This window comes from Microtus oregoni, unplaced genomic scaffold, assembly GCF_018167655.1.
Source record: "Microtus oregoni isolate MIOR12 unplaced genomic scaffold, Mior012 000022F_ref0000154, whole genome shotgun sequence".
NCBI classification, from domain to species: Eukaryota; Metazoa; Chordata; class Mammalia; order Rodentia; family Cricetidae; genus Microtus; species Microtus oregoni.
The window spans coordinates 16,635,266-16,663,211 of record NW_024543081.1 but is presented as its reverse complement, the minus strand read 5'-3'; the positions used below and the strand labels follow the sequence as shown (position 1 = coordinate 16,663,211).

Here is a 27,946-nt window from a genome sequence, read left to right as displayed (position 1 = left end):
CCAGGCTCTTCTTTCAGCCCTTATCTGCCTTCCCCTGGAATCCTATCACCTCCTGGCCTCCTGTTTTCCGTAGCTGAGGGTTCCTGTGTCTCACCAGGTAAACAACGCTGGCCTCAGCCCTATTCAGCAAAGAAATCGTTCTCTTTTACAAGTCTGAGGTCTCCCCTTCCCACTGGTCCTGCCTCGCTACCAGGCTAAAGCCTGGCTCCCTGGCTGCTCCTCCCTGACCACTGTGTCCTAGGGCCCAACCAACATCCAAACTGCTGCCCGCCCATCCTCTGGGACATGCTGCTCTCTCCTTCGAACAACGACGCTTCTGCTTTGAAGGAAAGACTCCAACCCGTCTTTCAAAGACCAGGATAGAGATCAGCCTTCCGGAACACCTGAACAATTGCCCTTCCCGCCGCACTCGAGACACCAGGATGTTCGTGCCACAGAACAGAGCATAAAAAACATTCCATAGTATCAACCAAGCTACCGGGGCTGGCCCCGCCTCTGGAGGGCGCTCTTTAGGCCCCGCCCTTGTAGAGTGGCTCTGCCCAGGACTCCCACCCGGCACCGCGGCTTCCGCTTCGGACACCTCGGGCCGGAAGTGTCGCGTTGCCATGGCGAGGATGGGCGCGGGGCCCGCCCCCGTGGCGCCTGGAGCAGCGCCGGGTCCCAGGGTCGGCCGGGCCGGGACCGGGAAGCGATTAGCCGGGCTCCAGGTGAGACGGCCGGCGGTTGTAGGTGAGGGTCGGGCCTGTCTGGGAACACAAGAGCGGTCGGGGCGAGGCGAGGCGCTGCGCGGCGGGGCGGGGCATGGCGGGTGAGCCGGAGCTGCTGTCTCTGCGGCCCGGAGTTGGCCCTGCCGGGCAGTGGAATGGGTCGTGAGGGGCCTGCAGAAGGGGCGCCCGTGAGGCGCCAGCGGAGGGGTTATTTCTTTTTGTGTGTGAAACCTAACAGCGAAGGTAGTTCTTGAAACCTGTTGGTCAGGTAGGTCGGCCGACAGTCTTCATTCTGGCTTGAGGACAGCGAAGGGACTTTCCTATACTTCATGTGAGTTTTGGAGTTCAGTAAAGCACCCTTGAGGCTTCAAGTGCCCTCGCCTGGAGGCTGTGCCTCATGGATTGTGGTTAGGAGAGGAATGTAGACCAGCCTGTGAAAAGCGTTTGGGTTTCTTTGGTTTCTTGGCTGTACCAGTGCCGGAGGCTTGAGGCAAAGAGGATCAATTATTTGGGTACTGAAGAGAGGTAGGTGTGTATTGGCTTGCCCCAGACTCGGGAGATAGAGCAAAGCTAGCTGACCCCTAAGCCCTCCTTTCTTCCTGGTCTTTACTTACATGGGGGTGCCGGTGAAAGCGAGGGCATCCATTCCTCAATTAGCCCTCTTTGGTGTCTTTGCTCCCCAGGAATTACCTTATAGAATTGAGGTTTACTTTGAAGGCTTTGTCTTGCTGCAAGCAGCCTAGCTCTCCAGAAGGCTGCCTGATTCACTTCAAGGAAACCAGAGCTGCCACTGGCCCAGCATGGGAGCTGAGTTCTTTGAGGGACTGTTGGCTTGGTGAAACCTGTCCTGATGCTGCCTTCATGTTGTCATGGTGATGGGACCTTTCGAGCGCTGAGGGGACCACTTGCCTGCCTCTCCTCCAAGTTTTACCCAACCTCTCCTGATGATGCCTGGGTTAGGTTTCTTCCCTATTTTTTGGAATTACTAAGTCTTTCAAATATTCATTATTGTTTGGGATGAGTGCATGCCATGGTGTTCATGTGGAGGGTAGAGGAAAACTTTATGGAGTCCATTTTCTCTCTCTGATGGATTGATTGATTTGTATGTATGTATGTATGTATGTATGTATTTTTCTTTTTTGAGACAGGGTTTCTCTGTGTAGCTTTGGAGCCTGTCCTGGTACTCACTTTGTAGCCGAGGCTGGCCTCGAACTCACAGAGTCTGCCTGCCTCCGCCTCCTCAGTGCTGGGATTAAAAGCATGTGCCACCACCTCCCTACTCTCTTATTACTTATGTATGTATGTATGTATTTGTTTTTGAGACAAGGTATCTCTCCATAACTCTGGCCGTCCTGGAATTCACTGTGTAGATCTGTAGACCAGACCAGCCTTGAACTCACAGAGATCCACCTCTTTCTGCCTCCCAAATGTTGGGATTTTGGAACTATGTCTGAGGGATTCTTGAATGTACGCTAGGGTCTGTTTTGCCAGCTGATCATGGCAGTGCCTTTGCTCCAGGCAGCCGAAGTGTCTCAGTCACAGACAGCCAAGCAGACTGCCAGGCCTGAGGTTCCACACGTTCTCTGTCCCAGCCGTGCCCCGCTCCAGTACCTATTCTACATCCACCTAATGGTCAAAGCGAGCTATCTGAGGCAGTCACAGGCTGTTTCCCTACCTCTGGGCTCTCTCGGGACTTCCTTGTGCATGTCCCTTGAACATGCCAGAGTAAAGCCTGTGCGTGTCCTGTCTGTGAGCCCCCTTCTGTGTTGGACTCGTGGTGCTGACATCCAGTGACTATTTGTTCATTGTTTACTGGTGCTTCCTGTAAGTCAGGCACTGGGCTAAACTCTAAGGGAACGGAAATAAATCCAGAAGAAGAGACACGTCAAATAAAATACGATGAGATAAGAGAGTTACAAGGTAGCTATGGGAGACTACTGAGGAGGTAATGCATAAGATCAAGGTGTGATCTAGGTGGTTGAGATGTGGCAGGAGCACTCTCCAGACAGAGGCTACAGTGATCTTGAGGTGGGATGAGGGTGACAATGGTACAGTGGGAGTCCCGGATGAATGCCACAGGCTTGGGCTTAGAAAAGCCCAAAATGTTTCAGATTTGCCAGCCATGTGATTTCCTTCAAGACACTTTAGCTGTTTTGTAGAAAATCAGCCCCAGACCGCATACAATTGATGTGCTCTTTCAACAAAATTTGTATTTTCTATCATATATTGAATGGTATTTTTACCTTATTGTTATTATTACCAAAATGATTTTTTATTTTTATTTTTTAAATATTTATTTATTTATTATGTATACAATATTCTGTCTGTGTGTATGCCTGCAGGCCAGAAGAGGGCACCAGACCCCATTACAGAGGGTTCTGAGCCACCATGTGGTTGCTGAGAATTGAACTCAGGACCTCTAGGAAGAGAGACAATGCTCTTAACCTCTGAGCCATCTCTCCAGCCCCCCAAAATAAATTTTTTTCTTTCTTTCTTTTTTTTTTTTTTTTTTTGGTTTTTCAAGACAGGGTTTCTCTGTGGTTTTTGGAGCCTGTCCTGGAACTAGCTCTTGTAGACCAGGCTGATCTCGAACTCACAGAGATCCGCCTGCCTCTGCCTCCCGAGTGCTGGGATTAAAGGCGTGCGCCACACCACCTGGCTTCTTTTTTTTTTTTTTTTTTGTTTTTCGAGACAGGGTTTCTCCATAGTTTTTGGTGCCTGTCCTGGAACTAGCTCTTGTAGACCAGGCTGGCCTCGAACTCACCCGCCTGTCTCTGCCTCCCGAGTGCTGGGATTAAAGGCGTGCGCCACCACCGCCCGGCCCCAAAATAAATTTTTAAAAGATATAGTTTATGGTCACTGGGTTTGGTGGTACACACCTTTAATCTCAGCATTCGGGAGGCAGAGGCAGGCAGATTTCTGCCAGTTTGAGGCCAGCCTGGTCTACAGAGCCAGTTCTAGGACAGCCAAGGAAAGGCTACACAGAGAAACCCTGTTCTGAAAAACCAGGAAAAAATTGTTGAAGTAGTCCCATTTTTATCCTTTTGATGGTCTATAGGAGTTGTAGTGTGTTCCTACGTGCACGTGGGTCTGGTGGTGTTGGGGGCGGTTGGTCTGGTTTTGGTGATGCTGTGGATTGAACCCTGGGTAACAAACTCAGGGCATCTCACATGCGGGGCAAGTACTCTGTTTCCTACGACTCCAGCTTTCCTTCATTTGAGGAAGGCTCTAACTGTATAACAAGGGTGGCCTTGAATTTGTTATGTTTTGACCTGTGCCTCCCTGTTGGGATTGCACACTGCCATTATATCATGCCCCATCACTCAGATCTTTATTTTGAGGTGGGGTCTTGATATGTATATCCCAGGCAGGCTTGGCACTCAGTTTCCCAAATTTCTTTGGTTACAGTTACAGGAGTAGATTGCTATGTCTGGCTTCTGTTTCCAAACTTTTTGAGACAGAAACTTTGTGTTCATTTAATAGGAACTCCTATTCCCCTCCTCTAGTGCTGGAGGGTTGTGCTGTACCCTGTCTCTAGGAGTTTGCCTAGTGTCTCATAGGCTGAATCATAAAACTGTGGCCTTTTATGTCTTACACTTTTGAAGCATGTGTCAGAATTCCATTCCTTTTTATAGCTTGGTAATATTCCACTGTATGACTGTGCCCAGTCTTGTTTGTTCCTGCATTGAAGGGTAGGTGGCTTGGTTATACTTCTTTTCTCTTATGATTATGGCTGTGTAGGTAACCGGCTAAAAGTTTTTCATTTGGGAATGTCCGTTTTTTCCTTTCCTACTGCTGGGGAGATAGAGCTACATTTCATTCTTTCATTGAGGTTCAAAGTCCTATCAAGCAAAAATGGAAGTAACGTCGATCACTCTTTAGCAAATTAGATCGTTTTGTCTGTGGATCTGTTTTCTTACCTCCTGTACCCCATGAGAAGCAGCTCTGTTCAAAGGGAAACTGCTTTCTCACTCGTTCCCAGTCCCCTTTCTGATATCCTGTGAGTTTGTTTGAGATGGGCTCTCACTTTGTAGTCCTGGCTGGTCTTAAACTCAGTATGCGGAGCAGGCTGTCTTTGAACTTGTGAGGATTTTTTGAGTGCTAAGTTTACATCACATTTGGCAATCTTGAGGGATTTTGTTTGTATGGGTGTTTGATTGTTGTTTTTTTCAAGACAAGGTTTATCAGTACAACAGCTGTAGTTGTCTTGGAACTCACAGAGATCCTCCTGCCTCTGCCTCTGAAGTGCTGGGATTAAAGGCATATGCCACCCTGCCCTTAGTATGTTATATCTGGTTATTTTGAGACAAGGTTTGTATAGTCTGGGTTGGCTTCAGACTTGCTGAGGCTAACTTTGATCCTCTTTGAAGTACCCCTGTGTGCCACCATGACTGACTTCCTTGAGATAGTTGAACTTGATCATGCTATGTACTGTACCTTTTCTTTCTTCTCGTTAGTGACTTTAGGGCCATTTCAGTGTCTTGCTTGCTACCACCATTTTTTCCTCCCATTTTGTTTCCAGGAGTTTGCTAATTATAATTTTTTTTTCTTTTGCGTGAGAGTGTCTCCGTTGGTCATGCCCTGTGTATAAGGGGAATCTCAGAAGCATGAACATTGTTCATTGTAGGACCCTGCATTCTTTGTTCTAAGTCTGGAACCCTTATGACTGTGTTTCTTCTGTCCACAGCTTCAAACCAGGTGTCACAGCCGGCAGTTGGCCCCCAGGCAGGTTTGACCTGCCTCAAGTGTCATGGTCTCTCTGGGACCAAAGTTTGAGTCAGAACAGTCTTTTGCTTGCTCTTCAGAGCTCACTTCTGTTAGCTTTGTTGCTTTTCTGCCTGACAGACTGTAGTTTCCAATCTACAAGGGGGTCACAGCCCAGGTAGAGACATAAGCAGGACAGGGCATGGGAAGTAGTACCTGTGGCTACTAGATTCTTGTCTGCCTTCCTTTGTCCTCACCTCGTCCTCACTGAGTGTTAAATGCAGATGTCTGCTGCGACGTTTAGCCTTTGACATATTGCTTTGGGTTAATCAAACCTAGTTTGGAGCCAGATGGCAAAAGGAAAGGAAGTTTGAGAGAGCTTCCTTTGCTATCTGGGCGGGGCCTTCCCAGATGCTCTACTCAGCCATGGGTACTGAGCTGGCTGAAAGTGTTACATGTGCAATTATATGGGTCCTTCCCATGGAACAATTAGCCCTGTCGTTACTGAGCTAAAGAACATTAATTTTGTTTGTTTTTCATGACAGGGTTTCTCTGTGTAACAGCCTTGGCTGTCCTGGAACTCACTCTGTAGACCAGGCTGGCCTTGAACTCAGAGATCCGCCTCTGCCTCCCGAGTGCTGGCATTAAAGGTCTGTGCCACCATGGCCTGGCTAATGTTCATTTTTGTAGATCAAAAAAAAAATAGGGGAAAAATGAATTTCATATGGTTCTCCTGCTTGTGTCAGGGGAGTGGAAGCATTGAAAAAGAACTCAGAGCCTCAGATGAGAACCAGAAGAGCAGCTGAGACCAGAGCGTAAGCAGGTGTGAGTTGCCTATGAAGCAGGATCAGAGAAGAGAGCTAAAAGTCTTTTTTTTTTTTTTTTTTTTTTTTTTTTTTTTTTTTTAAGACAGTCTTCTATAATCCAGGCTGGCTTCCAATTGGCTGCCATTCAGGGATGGCCTTGAACTACTTACACTCCTACTTCAGCTCCGGAGTGCAGGTTTGTTATTGAAGAGAATGTCAGAGCCTGGACTCTTAACAGTCCCAATAAAGTAGGGTTAGCCACTCCTCCTTACTAAGCCAATTAAAACAAGCAAGCAGTAGTAAAAACTAAAGGAGATGTATTTGTGTGGTTCATTGAGAAGGGGACTTGCTCAGGAGGGGATTAACTCTGGGTATCTCTGTCTGTCTTCCCAGTGGAGAAAAATTGAATAAATCTTTTTTTTTTTCTTTTTACTCTTAATTTGGTTCTTTGTTGCTTTACTGAATGTGATCAAGGTGCTTGCTGCCCGGCCTGATGGCCTGAGTTCCATCCCAGGGCCTCTGCGGTAGAAAGGAGAGAACCAGCAAGATGTCCTCTGGCTTCATGCGTGCTTCATGGCATGTGCCCTCCCTTGGTAGATGGACAGATTCAGTAACTGGCTTATTGAGGGTAGGTGGCTTGTTAGGGCAGCCAGGCCACAGGCTCTGACTTTAATTCCAAGTAAGAGGCTTTAGGCATGTGCCATCCTGGTTTTGTTTTTGTTTTTGAGACAGGGTTTCTCCGTGTATCCCTGGCTGTCCTAGAACTTGCTCCATAAGCCAGGCTAGCCTCGAACTCAGAGATTCACCTGCTTTCTGACTGCTGGGATTAAAGGTGTGTGCCACATGCCCACTTGGTTTGCACAGTGGTGGGTATGGAACTCATCCATGTTCAGCATAGCAGACAAGCACTCTGCCAGCTAAGCTATGTCCCCAGAGAGGAAACTTCTTTTTTTCTTTTTCCCTGAGACAGGGTTTCTTTGTGTAGCAGCTCTGGCTCTCTTGGAACTTGCTCTGTAGACCAGGCTGGCCTCGAACTCATGGGGGATCTACCTGCCTCTGCCTCCCTAGTGCTGGGATTAAAGACAAGTTCTTTGTTGTTTTGTTTTGTTTTTGAGATAGGGTCTCATTACATACTACTACTGGCTGGCCTGGAATTTGCTATGGCTATGTTGATCAACCTTTCCTTGAACTCAGAGATCTACTTGGCCAGAGAGGAGACTCTTTTTTTTATTTTTTTTTGGTTTTTCGAGACAGGGTTTCTCTGTGGTTTTGGAGCCTGTCCTGGAACTAACTCTTGTAGACCAGGCTGGTCTCGAACTCACAGAGATCCGCCTGCCTCTGCCTCACAAGTGCTGGGATTAACAGAGAGGAGACTCTTGATAATGTACAGCACACAGGGAGGCTGTAGTTCAGGCTGGTAATTGACTGTGAGCCAGTGGGAAACAATAGAGCCTGGTGGAGACTCACATGGATGTGGGAACATCACAGCAACCTGAGTGGCCACGGTTGAGTTGCCGAGGTGGACAGAGTGCTTTGAAGTCTGGTGTACTCTGGCTAGACACAGATTGCTCCCAAATGTAGTGTTTTTAAATTAACACTGAGCTGGGTGTAGTGGCTCAAGCCTGTAATCCCATTGCTTAGGAGGGTCAGAGAGGAAGATTCCTGTAAATTTGAGGTCAGCCTGGGTTCCACAGTATAGACTAGCCTGGGCTACAGTGAAGGGACTCTGTCTCAAAATCTTGGGGGTGGGGTGGAAGCTGGACACAGTGCTGCATGCCTTTAAATCCAGTACTCTGGAGGCAGAGGTAGGTGGATCTCTGTGAGTTTGAGGCCAGCCTGGGCTACAAAGTGAGACCCTGTCTCAAACAACAACAACAAAAATCTGATTAGTCTGAGGTCTTTGTGGTCAGGGATGTGAGAAACACTCAGTTAGCTGGTCCTGGCTCTGTGTTCATGACCATGGATTGTGGTCATGCTGCCAGCTAGGACTGTGTCATCTAGAGGCTCAGCTGGGGCTGAGGGCCAGCTTTTCAGAGGGTTTTCTCTTAGGTCTGTGAGATGGAGGCTTCAGTGCCTCCAGTGGGTCTTCCCTAGGACCAGGAGTGTCTCTCGGACATTTGTCCTCATGCAGAGTGAATGGGCTATAGGGAGCACAGAGAAGACATAGTGCCTTTGCCCACCTGACCCTCGATACACTGGCTTCCTTATCTGGTGAGCACATTTTAGCTCTGTGCTTATTCCTTAAATGATGCTGGATCCAGAAAGTATCCACGTCAGAGGAAGAGGCTCCTAGGAGAAGGTTGAGCTCAGAAAGCACGTATGGAGTAAATAAGTGATTGAATGCATGGGATAGGAAGAGCAGAGAGCTCACCTTTCTAGATCCGAGGACCGCCTGGGTGACGGTCACCATGATGGAGTGGCAGAGATACAGTAGAGGGACTCAGGGCAAGGACCCTGATATTGAGGACACTCCCAGCTCTGAGCTCAGTTCCTAAGAGTTTTGTCCATTGCTTGGTGAGTGGTTGAGGCTGAAAATGGAGAGCCACAGGAGCTATGCTCATGAGTGACACAGGAGAACTGCTGCAGGAGTCTAGAGGCAGGCAGGCAGGAGTGGAGCCCTACTGTAGAGGAAGGTGGGGGAAGGGCGGGGATGTTAGACACCAAGTGTCTTGGGTTGTGGATGAAGGGCCTGATTGGGGCTTGAGATACCTGTTGGCCTGCCGCAGTGGTTGTGAGTGAAGTTGCCTGAACTCCACAGGGTGAGCCCAGAAACCTAAGCCTCTCTCTTGTGGATTCTCAGCTTTCTCTGCCTTGAAACTGGGATGCTTATTCTTCTGGCCTCCAGGGCCGTCTTCAAGTGCCTTCTGATGGCAGTTTTGTCTGCTCAGGTTCTAGAACGACAAATTGTTTTCCACAGTGCTGCTGCCCAGGTCGCCCTGTTGATTCTTATTGCTAGTGAAAACAGGCTCTCTGGAGGGCCTTATGTCCTTGGTATGTGAGAGGGGCTTTCCACATGCCCTGTGTCAGAACACTGGTGAGCTTCAGGGAGCCGTGTGTGGGAAGCCTGGACCTTTGTTCCTGTAGAGCAGCAGACCCCTGTGGTGGGTGGCTGACAAGGGCGTGTTTCTGTCCCACAGACCTTGTGGTGGGGGCTGGGTCATGTTTCTGTCCCACAGACAGCTGTGGCACGAGAAGTCCACAGTCCTTCATCCCTCCCTTCAACTAGTCTTCGTTGTTTGTTGAGATAAGGTCTTATTGTGGAGCCTTGGCTGGCCTGGAGCTCACAGAGATCCACCCACCTCCAGAGTACTTGGACTAAAGGTGTGCACCACAGGGTCTGACCTAATCCTTTGGTCTTTTAAGTAGTCAGTGTTAATTTTATCTCTCTCTCTCTCTTGAAGTCTTGTTTTATAGCTCAAACTGATCTTGACTACCTGCCTAAGGCTCCCAAGCTGTTGACATTACTTGTGTCTTTTTAAATTTTTGACTTTTTGGTGTCTGGGTATTTTGCTGACCTTGTCTGGTACCTGCGAAGGTCGGAAGAGGGTACTGGAGCCCCTGGAACTGGAGTTAAAGATCTTTGTGAGTTGCTGTGTGGGTGCGGGGAACTGAACCTGGGTCTTGTGGGAGAGCAGCAAGTGCTCTTAAACGCTGAGCCACTTCAGCTCTTGTTCATTCTATGTTGAAGTGGGTTGGACCATATGCAGTAACTAAGAAGTGGTCCATAGAAATCCCTTCCCTAGATTCCCTTTAGTGCTGCTGTGCCTACCTGTGTAATACAGATTTCAAAACAGTGAGATACGCTGCACGACTTTCTGCAGGGTTCACAGCTTCCCTTGAACTTGTGTGTGCTTGCTAGCCCTGTGCAGAAGTGAGACAGTCTAGGCCTTCTACACCCAGCTCCCCACCCTTACTCCAAGAGCCCTGGGCATCTCTCGTCTGTTGTCTAGAACTGTTATGTGTGAGTATGAAGGACCTGCTTGGAATATTCTACCAATAGTCTCTTTTTTTTTCCCTTAGAAACAGAATTTCTCTTTGTAGCCATAGCTGTCCTACAGCTTGTTCCACAGACCAGGCAGGCCTCGAACTCAGAGAGATCCGCCTGCCTCTGTCTCCCAAGTGCTGATATTAAAGGCGTGTGCCACCACCGCCCTGCCCTACTGACACTCTTAAAGCATGGCACCTTTTTGCTGTCAGCGTCCATCTAAGCTACACTTGACAGCTGGAGCAGACCATAGTTTTTCTAGCTGTCCACCTCTTCCAGACAGCTTGTTTCTAACTCTTGGTTATTATAAAGCCTTTTATGAACGTTCATGTGTAGATTAGAGCCTTTTAAGTTTTATTATTATTGTTTATTTATGCATGTGGTGTATATGTGCACATGCATGCCCATGGAAATCAAATGGGAGTTGGATCCCCTGGAACTCAAGTTAGCTGCCCAGTGTAGGTGCTGGGAAAAGTGTGTGCTCCTAACCACTGAGCCTTCTCCCCTGACCTAGATGGTTTTATTTCTTTGAGATTAATATCAAGTATAGTTTTGGGTTAATATCAAGTATAATCTTGGCTGGTCTAGAACTCTCTGTGTAGATAAGACTGACTTCAAATTTATGGTGATACCCCTGCCTCTGTTTTCAGGGTACTGGGAATACTGACATGAGCCACCATGCCTGGTTCTCACTGGTTTGTTTATTTATGGTTGTGATTATAATTATAATTATGATTATTATTTTGTTTCTTGGCTTCTCTCTCTCTCTTTTTTTTTTGTTTTTTTTTTTTTTTTTTTTTTTTGGTTTTTCGAGACAGGGTTTCTCTGTGGTTTTGGAGCCTGTCCTGGAACTAGCTCTTTTGGTTTTTCGAGACAGGGTTTCTCTGTGGTTTTGGAGCCTGTCCTGGAACTAGCTCTTGTAGACCAGGCTGGTCTCGAACTCACAGAGATCCGCCTGCCTCTGCCTCCCGAGTGCTGGGATTAAAGGCGTGTGCCACCACCGCCCGGCTGGAACTAGCTCTTGTAGACAAGGCTGGTCTTGAACTCACAGAGATTCACCTGACTCTGCCTCCCAAGTGCTGTATTTTTTTTTTTTTTGAGACAGTATTTCTCTGTATGGTAGGCCTGGCTGTCCTGGAACTAGTTCTGTAGACCAGGCTGGTCTCGAACTCACAGAGATCCTCCTGCCTCTGCCTCCCAAGTGCTGGGATTAAAAGTGTGTGCCACCACCACTTGGCTTTGTTTATTATTTTTTGAAATAGGGTCTTATGTGGTCTGTAATGGCCTCAAACTTGCTATATAGCCCAGGATGACATTTAGCTTCTGATCCTCCTTCCTCTGCCTCCCAAATGCTGACACTGATAGGCATACAGTACTTCGCTTGATTTTATGACATACTGGGGGTTGAACTCAGGGCTTTGTGGATGCTGGCCAAGCACTCTACCAGCTGGGCTACATTCCCAGCCCAGGTTTACTGCTTTGAATGTGTGCATGTGTACATTGGTGTGGACATGTGGAGCAGAGGACATGTGTGCTTGTGCATGGAAAGGCCAGAGGTTGGCATTAGCCTAAGTTGCTCTCCTGTATTTATTTAATTTATATTATTGACACAACGTTTCACTGTGTAGCCCTCACTGGCCTGGAACTTACTGTGTAGACCAGGCAAGCCTCAGAATTTATAGCAATCTATTTGCCTCTACCTCCTGAGTGCTGGGATTAAAGGTATCTACACCTCCTTGCCAACTCCACCTTATTTTTTGAGGTAGGATCTTTCACTAAAGCTGGAGCTCAGTAGCCAGGTGGTGGTGGCACACGCCTTTAATCCCAGCACTTGGGAGGCAGAGGCAGGTGGATTTGAGGTGAGTTTGAGGCCAGCCTGGTCTACAGAGCAAATTCCAGGATAGCCAGAGCTGTACACAGAGAGACCCTGTCTCAAACAACAACAACAACAACAAAGCTGGAGTCTGTGATTTGGTTACAGTGACTGGCCAGTGAGCTACAAGATGGCTCAGCTCCCCTGGGGTTGCAGACACAAGCCACAGCCTCGGGATTTTCTGTGGATGTTGTGGATATGCTTACACAACAAGCACTTCTCTGACCTAACCTCCTCTCCAGCTCCCTGCTTTATTCCTTTATCCTTAAGCAAACACTCAAACACTCAGGGGCTTAGGTACTGGATTCCATAATAAGCTGGACTATGTAATATAGCCTAGGTAAGTCAGACTTTCTCGTTCTGACCGTCCTGCTCGTTCTTGCACATTTCATGCTGAGCTTCGATGCACTGTCGGGAACGGCACAGTCTGGGATGAGCGGGCGAACACCCACTTTACAGTTTTCACACCCGTGAGGGTCTCCCTCTGTTTGCTTAGGTCTCATCTCTTACCTTGCAATATTATTTTATGATTCTCTGTGCAGGCCTTCTGTTAAGTCTCTTTGTATTTGTGTTCGGGGTTTCTCTCATGATAGTAGACAGAGGGCTCCTCTGGTGCTGTCTTCTCAAGATGCAGGTTTCTGTTGAGGGAAGACCAAGGGAAGGAAAACAGGGAGTCTTCTGTAGCATCTAGGCTGCAGCACTCAGGACCAGACAGCTCTGTCTGTGTTAGGAGCTTTAGTGGTTCCCTTAGTTACTCTACAGGGTCAGAGAGCTCGGGAACTGATGCTGGTCAGGGTGGAGGGTAGGAAGCAGAGCGAGAACAGGACTGTGTATGTGTGAGTGCTCGAGTGTTGGGGTTGGGTTCCTGGTCATAGGAGCGACAGGAAAGGAATGGGGATTTGCAGTGATACTATGGGAGAGGGCATCTACTTTGGTGATCAGGTGGACGGTACAGTTGTGACAGAGGCATTAGCAGGAAGAAGAGGTCAGTGAGGTGGCAGAGACCTGCAGAATTTATCCATGAGAATACTCAGATCATCAGGAATTCCGCTACAGTGTAGGACAAGACTCCATGGAGAGGAGACAGTGCTTTGCAAGTGTAATGATAAAGGCTCTGTGTATATGTGTGTGTGGGGGGGGGGGGATAGGAGCCCACTGAGAGGGCAGCCGGTGGGATGGGAGCCGCACTGAGAAACTGCAGTCCATCAAGAGAGGATGTGGGCTTCCCGGTATCACTGGGCAACCATTAAAGCAGTCTGGAGGTGGTGGTCCACACCTCTAAACCCAGCATGCAGGAGGCAGAAGCAGGCAATCTCCATTGAGTTAGAGACCTGCCTGGTCTACAAAGCAAGTTCCAGGATAGCCTTGGCTGTATAATGAGAACCTGTTTAGAAACAAAACTAAACAAATTCCAAAACCTATTGTTGGCTTTTAGGTCCTGGGAACATGTGGAGCAGAGGTCAAAGCTCCCTTGCCATTTAAGCCAATGCTGTGGTGAGGGGTTCCCTCTGCAAGGGGCTGCTGAGCTGCAGGGAGCCACCTCAGCATGTGAGAGCCTTAGGACCTCTGTGTTGCCCGCGCTTGAGTCCTGTGAGTCAGGGCCTGAGAGTGAATGTACTCACTCTTTTATATATATACTCATTATATAAATAAAGGATTTATATAATGTTACGTAGTAGATATAATGTTCTGGCTGGCCTTGAACTTACTGGGATCCTCGTATCCGAGCCTCCTGAGTTCTGAAATTGCAGGTGTGAGCCACCATACCTTGTGCTCCATGTAGGTTTAATTTCATCTCCTTTTTATAATACAGACTTGTGAAAGCTAAGTGTAATCGGATTTGTGGGATTTCCTTTCAGTTTCTGGGTTTTGTGTCTTGTTTATAAAGCTCGCTTTCTCTCTCTCTCTCTCTCTCTCTCTCTCTCGCTGTGTGTGTATGTGTGTTAGGGTTATGAAACATTTTCGTCCTTTGTCCTTATACTCTTGGATTTTTTTCTTTTCTTCTCTCTCTAATCTTTTTTTTTTTAGATTTATTATCTATACAGTATTCTGTCTGTATATATGCTTGCAGGCCAGAAGAGGGTGCCAGATCTCATTACAGATGGTTGTGAGCCACAATGTGGTTGTTGGGAATTGAAATCAGGATCGATCTCTCTCTCTCTCTCTCTCTCTCTCTCCTTTCTGGTTTGTTTGTTTGGACACAGTATCTCACTATGTGGCCCCGGTTGTCCTGGAACTTGCTTTGTAGACCAGGCTGGCCTGGAACTCACAGAGATCTGCCTGCCTCTGCCTCCTAAGTGCTGTGATTAAAAGCTTGTGCCACACTGCCCAGCTGGCTTTCTTTTTCTTAAGGTCATGTGTGTGCTGCCTGGAGTTTATTTTGGTGTTTCCCAGGCAGCTTGCCACTGCCAGCATTTGAGTCCTCCACAGTGTGGGCCTCTGTGGCCCTCCTGTGTCAGTATGGGTTCTGAGGGTCCTTCCTGCCACCCAGTTTCCTACAGGGCCATGGGCTCTGTCTATACTCCTGATGACCGCTGCCTTTTGAGCACTTTCTCTGGAGTGTCCTGTCACTGAAGCTCCTCCATCTGCCCTCTTGGCCCTTTCCTCCCGTGTAGCTCCCTGTTATTCCCAGTCCTGTTCCCTGTAATTGATCCCATTTCCCTTGAATGTCTTCCTGCCCACTTCCTGCTGTGGGATCTCTCCTTGCCCTCCCACCTCATTCTCCAGTCTCTGCCATCGGTGTGAAGGCCTTCGCAGCTCCTCCAGGTGCTTCATGGTGGCTTGACCGCCTGCCTTACCTTCATTCTTTGCCCGGTGCCTGGGTGCTGTTCTTTCTCCAGGTGCCACAGTGTACCTGTGCTGTGGCAGTTTACGCTCACCTTGCCAAGTACAGAGCTCTCGACATAGTTTCTACCAGGAGTAATCTTCATGTGGTCTAAGTTCAGCTACACTGTACCAGGCACAAGTACTTCCCCCACACCTGTTCCCGTTTCTGCTTCCTTCTGACACAAGTCTTTTTCATGTTTACCATTATAAATGTGCACACCATTGTCTGTATATAGCAGTGGGGACTGGACCCGGGCCAGTGTGACTTCTGGACAACTTCAGGTGGCTGTGATTGCCTGCTTGACTGCTGGGACCTGAACCTAGGGAGTTCTCTAAGCACCAAGCTGTCTCTCCAGTCTGATCTTATGTCTTTTTTGTTTGTTTTGTTTCTTGAGACAGGGTTTCTCTGTGTAGCCCTGGCTGTCTTGAAACTTACTCTGTAGACCAGGCTGAACTCGAACTCAAAGACCTACCTGCCTCTGTCTCCTGAGTGCTGGGATTAAAGGCGTGTGCAACTACTGCCTAGCATATTTTATTATTTTTTTTAATAGATGAATAAGCACGATTTGTTAGTGCTCTTTTGACCATAGTGTGGTGTTCTAGTTAGGTTTCTGTTGCTATGATAAAACACTGAACAGAAATAGCTTGAGGGAGGGTACAGGCGTCATCTAAGGAATCCTCAGAGGAACACTGCCAGTCACTGGCTTGATCTGCATGGCTTACTTAGCTTCCTTGCTTATAACCCAGGACCACCTTCCCAGGTGCCACTGCCCATGGTGGGCTGAGCCCTCCCACGTCTGTTATTTGAATAAACAAATCCATTTTCATTTCACACTCAGGAAGGCTACCTGGGAATAGAAATGGCACAAGGGTGTCTCAGTGGGCTGCTGGCTGTACAGAGGGCACAGGTAGGGGTCATCACTCTTCTGCTTGGCTTTTATCAACAGGACACAAACTAGAGTCACCTGGGAATTCCAGGAGGAACCTCCCAACAGATAAAATGCCACTGCACTCTGGCCTCTGGGCCATTGTTTTGACTGCTGATATGTGTTTGTTTATCCAGAGTCTTGTCAGCTTCTACATCCATGTCAGCATCTTGCAGCCGCTTTCAGACACTGATCTGCTTTGACTTGTGGCGGAAATGAACACACAGATATTATTCTACAGAATGACGGAACCTTATTTGCATGCCCATTAGTATGAGTTTCTAAGGAGGCACCTATCTTGCTACAAACCAGATAAACTCTCCAGCTGACTTCCTCTTGTCACACTCAGCTCAGGGCCTCTTTGATCAGTTTCCCTGTTGCTGCCCCATGTCTTCTTCAGGTGCCAGCTTCCTCCATGGTGTGCAGCCTGGGACACAGAAGCTCTCTCCTCTGCCGCCTTGACTTGCTGAATGGGCTTCAGTAATAGGGGTCCTAGGAGACAGGACAGGTATCAGAGAAAACATTCTGGGTCTGGAGATGAACCTTCAGAGAGGCACTGTGGGTGCTCGTCTGTGAGCATCCGAGCCTGTGGACGGTGCCCTGCGTGCCCCCTCTAGCTGTCCTCCCAACCTGTGGACGGTGCCCTGCCTGCCCCCTCTAGCTGTCCTCCCAACCTGTGGACGGTGCCCTGCCTGCCCCCTCTAGCTGTCCTCCCAGCCTTTCCCTCCTTTCCTCTCAGCTCTTTGTCCTTTCTCTGGACACCTCTCCTTTGTCCTTATTTCTGGGTCATCTGCCTCCACCCATACTATTCCTGTTCCCCAGGTGTTTAGGCTCCTTGTAGCTCTCGGGCTCCAGGCTCACTACAGATACCATGTGGTAGGTTAAAAGGCACTGTGGTTTGGTGATTAACAAGGCAGTGCTGGCTACACATCAGATGGGAAGCTGTCATTGCAGGTCTGTGGGCAACATCTGGGCAGCTGATAAAGGACTTCTTGGTGTGACAGGGCTATCTCAGCAGCCCTTCATTTGGGTCTGGAGCGCTTAGTCCTGCTGGAGTCAGTACCTATAGCTTTCTCAACCAGCGGAATTGGTTTGTCTGTAGCAAAGGCTATCATGGCTTGGTTTTCCTGAGTATAAATTGGGAGTGATAGTAAGTGCTTCCTAAAGGGCCTTATAGTTGGGAAGGGTAGGAAAGCCGTGAGCCCCAAGAGGTTGATTGTGTTCTCATTGGAACTGTAGAGAATGGGGTTGGAGTTAGGGTGCTGATCTCGTGCAGGATGAAGGCCAGCTGCCCATGGGACTCTCTGTAGGCTGGGTCAGTCCAGTGGTGCTCAGGCTGAAGGGTGGGGATTGGGGTCAAAGTCCTGTAGGAGGTTTTCCTGTGCTGGGTCCTACATTCCTGGTTCAGCTCAGCCAGGCTTGAAGCCCAGATCTGGAGTAAATCAACCAAATTATCTCTGTTTGACATTCCAGAGAGGCTCTAAGAAGGATTTGTGGAAGTAGGGCAGGAGCTGCCTTCCTCAGCCCCATTTTGGCCTGGGTGTGATGTTGGGGCCATTTGGTAGAACGGTTGGACTGGCTATCAAGCCTTAGTAGGTCTTCGTGACTCTGGCAGGCTAGGAAGAGGAACCACGCCTTAGGGTCAGCTGGGTCAGCCAAGGCTCAGCTAGGCAGGAGGTGGCTTTCCTCCTAGAACTTCAGAAGAGCCCACTGGCTCTCAGCTGGCCTGTTCCCTTTGAGGCTGGCTTCTGGAGGAAAGCCAGCCAGCCAGCTCCTGGGATCAGGGGACTGAAAGCTTAGAACTCAGCCTGCTGGGAGTTGAGCTAGAACGCCGTTGGAGTGTGAACTGTCGGTGGACGATATGTGTGGTAGGCCTGGGCTCACTGGGGTCCCCTGAGTCCCCTGTAGTCCTATCCCCTTCACACAGTCTGTCCTCAGGCACGTTCCAGAAAGGTCAGGAAGGTGGGTCCAGAAGTTGGGGAAGACAGCCTTCTGGGCAGTTCGCTATACTTATCTTCCCTCTGCAGCCTTGCACTGTTTGCAGATGTGCATTAGATGAGACACCCAAAAGCCAGCCTGCTTTCTACTTGACACGTGGCTGCTGTCCTCGGGTTGTCTTCTCGTCCTTAGGACAAGGGCATCAGGATAGCTTTCCATTTGTCTAATGATGGGGGCAGGGAGATATCTCTTAGTTCCTCTTCCCCGTGGGTCTGGTGTCCCCATGACTTCAGCTGAGTGCCACTCAGGATGGCAGAAATACTGACTGGCCTGAACTGGCTTCGTGATGGGAGCAGGGCAAATGCCAGGCCACAAAGGACTCGGAGCAGAGTCTGTTAAGCCTTTATGCTATCCCTGGAAAGCCAGGGAAGAACCCTTGCCCAGCCCAGCCAGGACTCTGAACTTGGCCCTGAGGTGGCAGTTCTCTTGTTTCTGTTGTACTGTTTAGCCTGCACAGCCTTTCTGGAAAGGATAGATAGGGTCCTGAGAGTCCTTGTCCTACTCTTCCCTAAGTGTATGGGGAGCAAGCCGAGCAAGCCCCAGGACATATTGTTGACTCTGTGTGCTGTGGGCAGAAGGTGGGTCCCACACAGGACTCGTCTGGTGCCCTGCTTCTCCCCATGAGCTGACCTTGGTGTGTTTCCTTATTCATATTTACTCCTCAGGTGTGTGTGACGGCCGGAAGGGGAGACTCCCCTGAGAAAATATTGGCAGGTTTCCTGTCTCCTCACTGCCTAGAGATTGTTACCCTTGGACACTGGAAGCTGGACCCCCAGGACTGACCATACGCCCTGGCCTTTGCTGTTGTACCTCCTGAGACCTAGCTGTGCTGGCTGGACACCAGCCAGAGGACTGAGGGCAGCCAGCATGGAAGAAGAGCAGAGGGTCTCGGGGGCTGCCAGGGGCTTGCTGCTGATTGGCCCTGCCTTCCATTCTCCTAGGCAAGGTGCCAGGAAGCTGGAACTTTGTAATCTGGGTAATTAGCTTCAGACCCTGGACTGAGGCCGGCCAGGTCTTAGGGCTACTTCCCACAGGCTGTGCACCCTGACCCCAAGAGGGAGGCGAGGCGCTGTATACAGAGGCCCTGCCAGCTGAGCAGTTAAATTGTCAGTCCTGCTTGGGGAACGACTGCAGCCACCCCCCCCCACCCCACCTTCCACCCCACCCCCTGCCACACTGCCCTCCCTGCCTAGGCTCTGCCCCTTAGGGCAGCTGGGCCTGGTCATAGTGTGGGGCCTTCCATTTCAGCCTTGTCAGGAACAGAGGGCACCAAGTCTTAGGAAGGGGATGCCCCCAAGGGTGCCAGTCCAGCCAGCTGCCCCACCCTTCAGGCTTGTCCTGTCCCCGCAAATCCAAATTGTGGTGCCCCAATCAACCCTGTGGGCAGACATCCACCACCATGGCCGAGCACCTGGAGCTGCTGGCAGAGATGCCCATGGTAGGCAGGATGAGCACCCAGGAGCGGCTGAAGCATGCCCAGAAGCGACGTGCCCAGCAGGTAAAGATGTGGGCCCAGGCTGAGAAGGAGGCCCTTGGCAAGAAGGGTCACAAGGAGCGACCACGGAAGGAGGTGTCTGACCTAAGTCCTCGGAAGCAGGTCCTCTTCCCTCCCAGCATTGCTCTCCTGGAGGCTGCTGCCCGAAACGACCTAGAGGAAGGTGAGTGTGCCCGAGTCCTAGGGCAGGGCACAGTAGGCACTCCCATCTGTCTGGGTGTGGCCCTGCTGTGTGCTGGCTCAGAACTCGTCCTCTAGCCCCAGTCAACTGTCCTTCATAGGGGCGCATGCAGGAGGTCTTTCTCTGAGAACACCAGAGAAAGGATGGTCGGAGCACAGGGTAGACACACGTGGTTGCAGAGAAATAGTACTTGGACTGATAGCCATCACCGCCTCAACAGAGTGCAGGGCTTCCTGCAAATCCATTCCCTTTGTGCATGGCTCCTGGAGAGTGGGCTAGCATTGCTCGCCTCTGGTTAGAGATGGAAAGTAGGTGTTGGCCAGGTCCAGTGTGGGTCCCAGAGCATACGTGGCCTGGCACTACCACACATTTCCCCAGGTCCTGCCTTTGACTTTTATCTTCTTTAACTGGAATCTTCCTAGTATGAAGACAAGCCTAACCTTAGCAGGCCCCCTTTCCTTTCTGCACCCTGTGCTTGTATATAACTTCTGGGGCCTGGAGAAGGAGGCATCTGCTAGCTCTTGAGGACCTAGAGCTAGGTCCTTCCTGCCTTCCTTTTCTTGCAGTTCGCCAGTTCCTTAGTAGTGGGGTTAGCCCCAACCTGGCCAATGAGGATGGCTTGACGGCACTGCACCAGGTGAGCCCTGCAGGAGTGGGGGTGGGCAGGCTGGCCTCTCTGGGGGTCAGGGCATGGGGCTTAGGTTGCTTGTTTGCAGTGCTGCATTGATGATTTCCGAGAGATGGCACAGCAGCTCCTGGAGGCTGGGGCTGACGTCAATGCTCGGGACAGTGAGTGCTGGACACCTCTGCATGCTGCAGCTACCTGCGGTCATCTGCATCTGGTGGAACTCCTCATTTCACGGTAGGACCTGCTGGGTGTCCAGGCGGTGGCTCAGGTGACCCCTCAGGGATGCTTCCTCTGTCTTTACCTCCTCTGTCAACCCTACCTGGGATCCAGGGGAAGAGTGTGTTCACTGTGCTTTTGGCCTGCTTGGCAGGCTGGATTTCCAACTCTGAACCCAGGGACTCTCCACAGTTTGCATAGGAAAGTGCCATTTGGTCAGTGTTGAGGATGGGCTTGGTAAGGAGGGAAGTGCCAAGGTACAGCTGAAGCCTTTACCCTAACAAGGAAGGTGGAGCAGAGAGGCCAGTGGCTTCACTTCTCTAGTAGGTTCGCCTATAGAAACTTGGTCCTGTACCTATAGAAGCATATGAGTTTCTTTCCCACACGTAGGTAATGGACGAGGGCTGTGTAGCTAGCAGCTTCCTTGGACTCCTCTTGGAGCTGGTGATGGACTGCAGGCATTCTTCTGGTTCTGCTTTTCCATAATGCACAGGCACCCCTTCTGTGTTCTGGAGCCCCAGAGTCCTTGTACATCTGCAAGTGCCTCTACCCTATTTATGGGAGTAGATGGGCATCATAGATCTGAAGCCTAGATGGACAGAAACTGCTAAGTCTAGCTTGAAGACAGGATCTGTGGCTGAAGGGTGGCTTTTCCAGCAGGAGCCAGGAGCTTTGTTTTCTTCTTCCTCAGGACAGTCCTAGCCTGAGGGCCTCTGGTGATGGGGACTGAGGGCTCCTTGCTGGAACTGCTATGAAAGCAGGAGGCCAGTGGCTTGTCAATCTTCCTTGTAGAGGCGCAGAGCTCCTTGCAGTCAACACCGACGGGAACATGCCCTACGACCTGTGTGAGGATGAGCAGACACTGGATTGCCTCGAGACTGCCATGGCCAATCACGGTGCGTGTGCTGTGCCTACCCACAGGGGGTGATGCCTGAGGTCATGCCCTCTCTGAGCCAGCTTGCCCCTCAGGTATCACCCAGGACAGCATTGAGGAGGCCCGGGCAGTGCCAGAGCTGTGCATGCTGAATGACCTCCAGAGCCTACTGCGTGCTGGTGCCAACCTCAATGACCCTTTGGACCATGGGGCCACGCTGGTGAGGACTCAGTCACTTGGGGGTGTCTGTCCTGGGGCAGGTACTTGGAAGGAGTGTGGGGCTGGGATTCAGGGCTGAGTGGTCTGTCTGCAGCTGCACATCGCCTCTGCTAATGGGTTCAGTGAGGTGGCTACCCTGCTGCTGGAGCAAGGAGCCAGCCTGAGCGCTAAGGACCATGATGGCTGGGAGCCTCTGCATGCTGCAGCCTACTGGGGCCAGGTGAGTGTCCACAAGAGCAGGGAGAGGGAAGGTTCCTGGCTCTAGTTGGAGCCCTCAGCCAAGCAGCTACTGCTGGCTGCCTGCAGGTGCACCTGGTAGAGTTGCTTGTGGCACATGGGGCTGATCTGAATGGAAAATCCTTGGTGGACGAGACACCCCTCGGTGAGTGTGGGGTTGCCTGCATCTGGCAGAAGGGACTGGCCGTGAAGATGCCTGTGACACCTCTCTCCATCTCTTCTCAGACGTGTGTGGGGATGAGGAGGTGAGAGCCAAATTGCTAGAGCTCAAGCATAAACAAGATGCGCTCCTGAGGGCCCAGGGCCGCCAGCGCTCCCTGCTGCGCAGGCGGACCTCTAGTGCAGGCAGCCGTGGGTAAGCCTCCTGCTGCAGGTCACTGTCTACCTGCTGAGACCTAGGCTCTGCCCCGCGCATGTCAGCTGGCAGCAGAACCCCAGTAGGCAGAGATTGTGAGCTGGATGACGAGGTCTCAACTTCCTCCCTCCCCAGAAAGGTGGTGAGGCGGGTGAGCCTGACGCATCGCACCAACCTGTATCGCAAGGAGCATGCGCAGGAGGCCATTGTGTGGCAACAGTCACCACTCACCAGTCCAGAGCCGCTAGAGGATGAGGACAAACAGACAGATGCTGAGCTCCGGCTGCAGCCCCCAGAGGTGAGGATGCAGCCCCTGTCCTGTCCCACATGTGGGGCAGACTTGGCATGCGATCTTGTTATTTAGTACTTAGTCCTCTATCCTTGCTAGCCCCCGGTGTTTCCCTAGTTGGACTAGGCAGTGTGGGTAAGCTGCAGGTCACTGTCTACCTAGGCTCTCCTAGGTATAGGCCCCGGACCTTCCCACTCTCATGTCTGTCCATCTGCCACTTTCACACAACCTGAAGCCCAAGGCTGGGTGGGATAGGTGAGAAAAAGCACCTCCCGATGGCCTCTGGGGTCCTGGCTCTGCCCACAGGAAGACAGCTCTGAGGAGGCCAGGCCACACAATGGCCAAGTAGGGGCCCCGCAAGGGAAGCACCTGTACTCGAAGCGTCTAGACCGGAGTGTCTCCTACCAGTTGAGTCCTGCGGAGAGCAACGCCCCTGATGCCCTCGTCCGGGACAAGGCGCACCACACACTGGCAGAACTTAAACGCCAGCGTGCGGCCGCAAAGCTGCAGCGACCGGCCCCTGAAGGGCCTGAGACCTTTGAGCCTGGCCTGTCTGTTGACACTGAGACCCCCCAACCGGACTGTGGCTTCAGAACAACTGGGGACCCACCTCTGCTCAAGCTCACTGCCCCCTCGGAGGAGGCTCCTGTGGAGAAGAGGCCGTGCTGTTTGCTCATGTGAAATGTGACCCCTCAGTATGGCAGGGTTCAACCCCATGCCCAGCCAGAGGCTTCCTCATGATCTCTGGCCTGGTGGCCCACTCCAGCACATGCCCCAGTGCTGTAGGGGAGCCAGCACAGAGCCCTGCACCCCCTTCCAGCCCAGGACACTGGCCACCTTGCTCAGGGATGGACTATGCAGAGCTAGCTGTACCTGTGGGCCTCAGGCCACAGGCTGCTTATCCTGTGACTCTTGATAAAGGCTGTTTGCCACTGAGCCTCCCCGTGTGTCTCGCTGGGGAAGGGGCAGGGAGTGCTGCTGGGTTAGGAGCCACCCATGCCCTGGAGTGCTCAAACCTGTAGATGCATGCTGGGGTTTGCAGGTGGCAGCCCCAGCTCTTGTGGGAGGGAAGCTCAAGGCCGCAGGCAAGAAGCCCTGCCTTTACCTCCACCTCTCCAGGCTGGTTCAGCTTCTTGGAGGCTCCTCTGTAACCCTTTGCTTTCCTGAAGGCAGCAGGAGACTTTGGAAGAAGATTCTCCATGGAAGTGCAGAGGGTAACCATGCAGAGGGACAGGGACCTTGGCTAGAAGGGATACTGTATTTTCTACAGCATTGGGCCAGAGCCAGCAGGGTAGAAGAGGCAGAAGGCTTGCTGTAGGCACTTCCCAGGGTCATGGTCTTGGTTCCTGGCATGCAGCCCTGATCCTGGGGCATATCTGCCAGCTTCCGCCTGTGCTGGTATAGGTGACAAGCACTTGGCCACTCAGGCTGTGCTGGCTAGGCACAATGCATCACAACGAGGGGGGCCCTTTAGGGGCCTCAGGCTGGAGGGAAGAAGGCAATTCTAGATCATGTCCCATTACATTTGGTTGGCATGGCTATCCCTACCAGGTGACATAAGCACTGACCAGACCAGCTTCGTGTCCTTCCCCAGGGCCTGTCCTTCTTCTAGCACCTGTGGTTGGAGGGTTAGTGTCCTTGGACGGGTTTGGGGGAGGGCTGGTGGCTGCTGGTTAAATTTAGAGTAGCACTGTGTCCTGCCTGAAGTCCACCTGCTACCGCTGCTGCTGCTTGGCCCTGCTGGGAGGAGGCAGGCAGGGGCAGGCTCTGCCTGGGCCAAGCCTATATTAATCTGTGCTCTGGCCTAAGGGCCAGAAAGGCCAGTGAGAGGGGGGGCCACCATGTTATCAGGGCCAAGAGATCAGAGGTGCCTCCGCCCAGGGCCTCGAGTGGTGTTTCTTCCAGCCTGCAGGGACAGAGGGATCAAGGCTCACCTCAGGCCTTCCTAGCTGCCTGCTGTCTAGCTGAGAAGTCAGGCCCTCAGCCTGAGCCATAGATGTGTCCAGGGGCTTAGATATTCAGTGCTGAGCTTGACCTATAAGGCCAGTGGGAGTGGGACTCTGTGGGCCTATCAGAGCTCACTTCCTGTTCTCTACCAATCAGGAGCAAGAAGGAAGGGGACTTAGTTACCCTTGGCCTGGGTTGTGGCCCTAAGGGCAACCTCAGGCTGATGTGTATAGAGAGGGCATGAGGGCAGCCCAGGGTGAGGTGTCCAGGACGAGATGTCCTGTCTCCAGGCTCTTCCCCTCCCCACAAACCCTTGCAGTGCTCATCAGGGACCAAGGTCCAACCGTAACACTGACAGTCCCCATGGAACCCAGAGACCGGACACCTCCCTTCCCTCCCTCCGTGCTCCCCAGATATAGGGAGCCTGGCATAGGTACCTAGGAGAAGGAGATACGTCCACTTGCTTAAGCAAAGATGGTGTGTGTGTGTCAGGTCGGAGAGGGCTAGGCCTCAGCTGGCCCTTGCTAGGGTCAGGCTCCAGTAGTTCCTGGCTCTGTTCTTAATAGACCCGGTTGTTGAATGCTCTCTTCCCCTCATTTCCAGTATGTCAGATCTTGAGCCATCCGTCTGTCCCTACTCCCCAAGTGGGTCTCCTGCTCCCTCACTGGGACATTAGGCGGCACTGGGCCTCGCCCCAAGCCCCGCCTGCCGCCTTACCACCTCCCTCTGCCTCCCTGGGGCAGATCTGTGCCCAGACTGGTGGGGCGGGGCCCAGGGTGCTGCAGCTCCTTCAGTCCTTTCTGCCCCTTTCGGTAGGACCAGAAGGCTGTGGTGCAGAGGGTGGTGTCTTACCTCAGCAGACTTCCCCATTCCCAGCCCTGATTCCACGTTTGGACCGGTCTACTTCCTGAGCCAGTATCCTGCCTGGTCTGAGCAGTCATGGCCTCAAGAGCGAATGATCAAAGCCAGGCTTCAAGGAATGGACTGAAAGGGAAGGTGTTAACTCTGGATACCATGAACCCGTGTGTGCGGAGGGTGGAGTATGCCGTTCGAGGACCCATAGTGCATCGCGCCTTGGAACTGGAGCAGGAGCTGCGTCAGGTATTACCTTGGGCAATCGCTGCCCTTCTGCTAAACTTGGGTTGGTGAATTAGTCCCCAGCCCAGGGAATGTGGGACAACGGCAGGAGGGTAACTGTCAGATCTCACTGCCTGCTCTCCTTTCCCAGGGTGTGAAGAAGCCCTTTACTGAAGTCATCCGTGCCAACATTGGCGATGCACAGGCCATGGGGCAAAGACCCATTACCTTCTTCCGCCAGGTTAGGCTGCTGTACTGCCGGTGGTCACACCTCCTCCCCCACCCCAAAACTGCCCTGGCCTCATTATTTGGTTCCCCCCAGGTCCTAGCCCTTTGTGTCTACCCCAAACTTATGAGCAGTCCCGACTTCCCAGAGGATGTCAAGAGAAGGGCAGAACGCATCTTGCAGGCATGCGGGGGCCAGAGCCTGGGTAAGTGCTTGCTCCCGGTGGAGTCCAAGCCTTAGGGAGGGGCAGAGAGAGATAGGTCCCTTGGGAAGCTTGCAGGACTTGCCCCCCCTCACTAGCTTGGCCTCTTTCAGGTGCCTATACCATTAGCTCTGGCATCCAGCTGATCCGGGAAGATGTGGCACAGTACATTGAGAGGCGAGATGGAGGCATCCCTGCAGACCCAAACAACATATTTCTGTCCACTGGGGCCAGCGACGCCATTGTGGTAGAGTGGGCCAGGCCAGAGTAGCCCTATGTGTGAGGCTAGATCAGGCTCAGTCTGGTGCAGCAGCATCGGCTCATGGTAGGGGTGGGGGCGTGCAACCCTGATTGCACTAACACTGTGCTTCCTATCCCACCCACAGACAGTGCTCAAGCTGCTGGTGGCCGGTGAAGGCCGCGCGCGAACAGGTGTGCTCATTCCCATTCCTCAGTACCCACTGTACTCGGCTGCTCTGGCTGAGCTGGACGCCGTGCAGGTGGACTACTACCTGGACGAAGAGCGTGCCTGGTCTCTAGACATCGCGGAGCTGCGGCGCGCTTTGTGCCAGGCACGTGACCGCTGCTGCCCTCGCGTTCTGTGCGTCATCAACCCTGGCAACCCGACTGGTACGCCTCCTATCTGCTCCTCCCCATCTAGCTCCGCCTCATTGGACTCCTCCTTCCAGCCCCGCCTCTTCCTCTGGGACCTGCTCCAGCTCTCCTGACCCCAGAGCACCTGGGTTGAGCTTGGTTCTCTGTTGCCCGTGACTGACATCTCCACACTCCAGGGCAGGTGCAGACCCGTGAATGCATCGAGGCTGTGATCCGCTTTGCTTTTGAAGAGGGACTCTTCCTGATGGCTGATGAGGTACAGACGACCGGGGGAGGAGGGCACACATGGCAGTGGGCAGCAGCTCAGCAGCCAGTCTGAATGACACTGCTGCCCCTCCAGGTATACCAGGACAACGTGTACGCCGAGGGCTCTCAGTTCCATTCATTTAAGAAGGTGCTCACGGAGATGGGGCCGCCGTACGCGACGCAGCAGGAGCTTGCTTCCTTCCACTCGGTCTCGAAGGGCTACATGGGCGAGTGCGTACAGGCGCAGGGGGTGGTAGTGGTGAAACCGGAACTAGTAGAGAACTTTTGGGACCACTGCCATGGCTCAGCAGCTCAACACCCTCTTCCCAGACCAGCCTCAACCTGTGCTCTTCCCGGCAGGTGCGGGTTCCGTGGTGGCTATGTGGAAGTGGTAAACATGGATGCGGAGGTGCAGAAACAGATGGCCAAACTGATGAGTGTACGGCTGTGCCCACCAGTGCCGGGCCAGGCCCTGCTGGACATGGTGGTCAGTCCACCAGCACCCTCTGAGCCGTCCTTCAAGCAGTTTCAAGCAGTGAGCAGACCAGGCCAGGCCAAAGATGTCTGGTGACCCAGCTTTGGGTGGGACTCCAGGGGGAGACATCGAAACTCTCTTCCATTATTCCCTCCTGTGGCTGCAGGAGAGGCAGGAGGTGCTGGCTGAGCTGGCAGCCAAGGCTAAACTCACCGAGCAGGTCTTCAACGAGGCCCCCGGGATCCGCTGCAACCCAGTGCAGGGCGCAATGTACTCCTTCCCTCGAGTGCAGCTGCCCCCGCGGGCAGTGCAGCGTGCTCAGGTGGGGAACGCAGGGTCACGAGGGGGCTGGGTAGGGTGTTGGCCTGGGAGCTGTGACCTAACCACCCTCCTGACCCTCAGGAACTGGGCCTGGCTCCTGACATGTTCTTCTGCCTGTGCCTCCTGGAGGAGACTGGCATCTGTGTGGTCCCTGGAAGTGGCTTTGGGCAACAGGAAGGCACTTATCACTTCCGGTGAGACCTGGTATAGTGTTGACCCCCCCCCCCCCACGAATGGGCCTGTGCCCCAGGCTTACTGTTTGTCCTTTTCAGGATGACCATTCTGCCCCCCATTGAGAAGCTGAGGCTGCTGTTGGAAAAACTGAGGCATTTCCATGCTAAGTTCACCAAGGAGTACTCCTAGCTCACACTGGACGGCCTGTGACTGAATCAGCTGAGGGTCCTTAGGAGCCTTCAGTATTTGCTGCTTTTGCCTAGGGTCTGGGTACCTGTCCCTGCAGGTCCCTAATAAAGCTGGGTGTCAGCCCGACTTGAAGTGGCTGCCTGGGTGACCCCAGC

General features: G+C 52.0%; 2 protein-coding genes across 7 annotated transcripts; both read left to right on the top strand.

Moving 5' to 3' along the window:
- Window positions 1-585: 585 nt before the first annotated feature.
- On the top strand, window positions 586-23,255 carry Ppp1r16a (protein phosphatase 1 regulatory subunit 16A). Of its 6 annotated transcripts, none has more exons than XM_041671999.1 (11): window positions 586-707; window positions 18,491-19,483; window positions 20,068-20,138; window positions 20,218-20,363; window positions 21,138-21,241; window positions 21,315-21,439; window positions 21,533-21,658; window positions 21,745-21,820; window positions 21,901-22,030; window positions 22,166-22,328; window positions 22,626-23,255. In XM_041671999.1, the coding sequence occupies exons 2-11, from the start codon at window positions 19,225-19,227 to the stop codon at window positions 22,998-23,000; spliced, it is 1,575 nt and encodes a 524-aa protein (XP_041527933.1). In that variant the 5' UTR covers window positions 586-707; window positions 18,491-19,224; the 3' UTR covers window positions 23,001-23,255. The 6 variants fall into 6 exon arrangements, with proteins under 6 accessions (XP_041527933.1, XP_041527934.1, XP_041527936.1 ...); XM_041672000.1 differs by having other exon boundaries at window positions 597-729; XM_041672002.1 differs by lacking the exon at window positions 586-707 and adding an exon at window positions 818-975.
- A 1,759-nt stretch (window positions 23,256-25,014) lies between these two features.
- On the top strand, window positions 25,015-27,923 carry Gpt (glutamic--pyruvic transaminase). Its single transcript, XM_041672010.1, has 11 exons — window positions 25,015-25,367; window positions 25,495-25,584; window positions 25,666-25,774; window positions 25,885-26,018; window positions 26,158-26,401; window positions 26,563-26,642; window positions 26,727-26,863; window positions 26,993-27,167; window positions 27,274-27,429; window positions 27,510-27,622; window positions 27,701-27,923. Exons 1-11 carry the CDS (start codon window positions 25,206-25,208, stop codon window positions 27,789-27,791), a joined length of 1,491 nt encoding a protein of 496 aa, XP_041527944.1. The 5' UTR covers window positions 25,015-25,205; the 3' UTR covers window positions 27,792-27,923.
- Window positions 27,924-27,946: the final 23 nt, after the last annotated feature.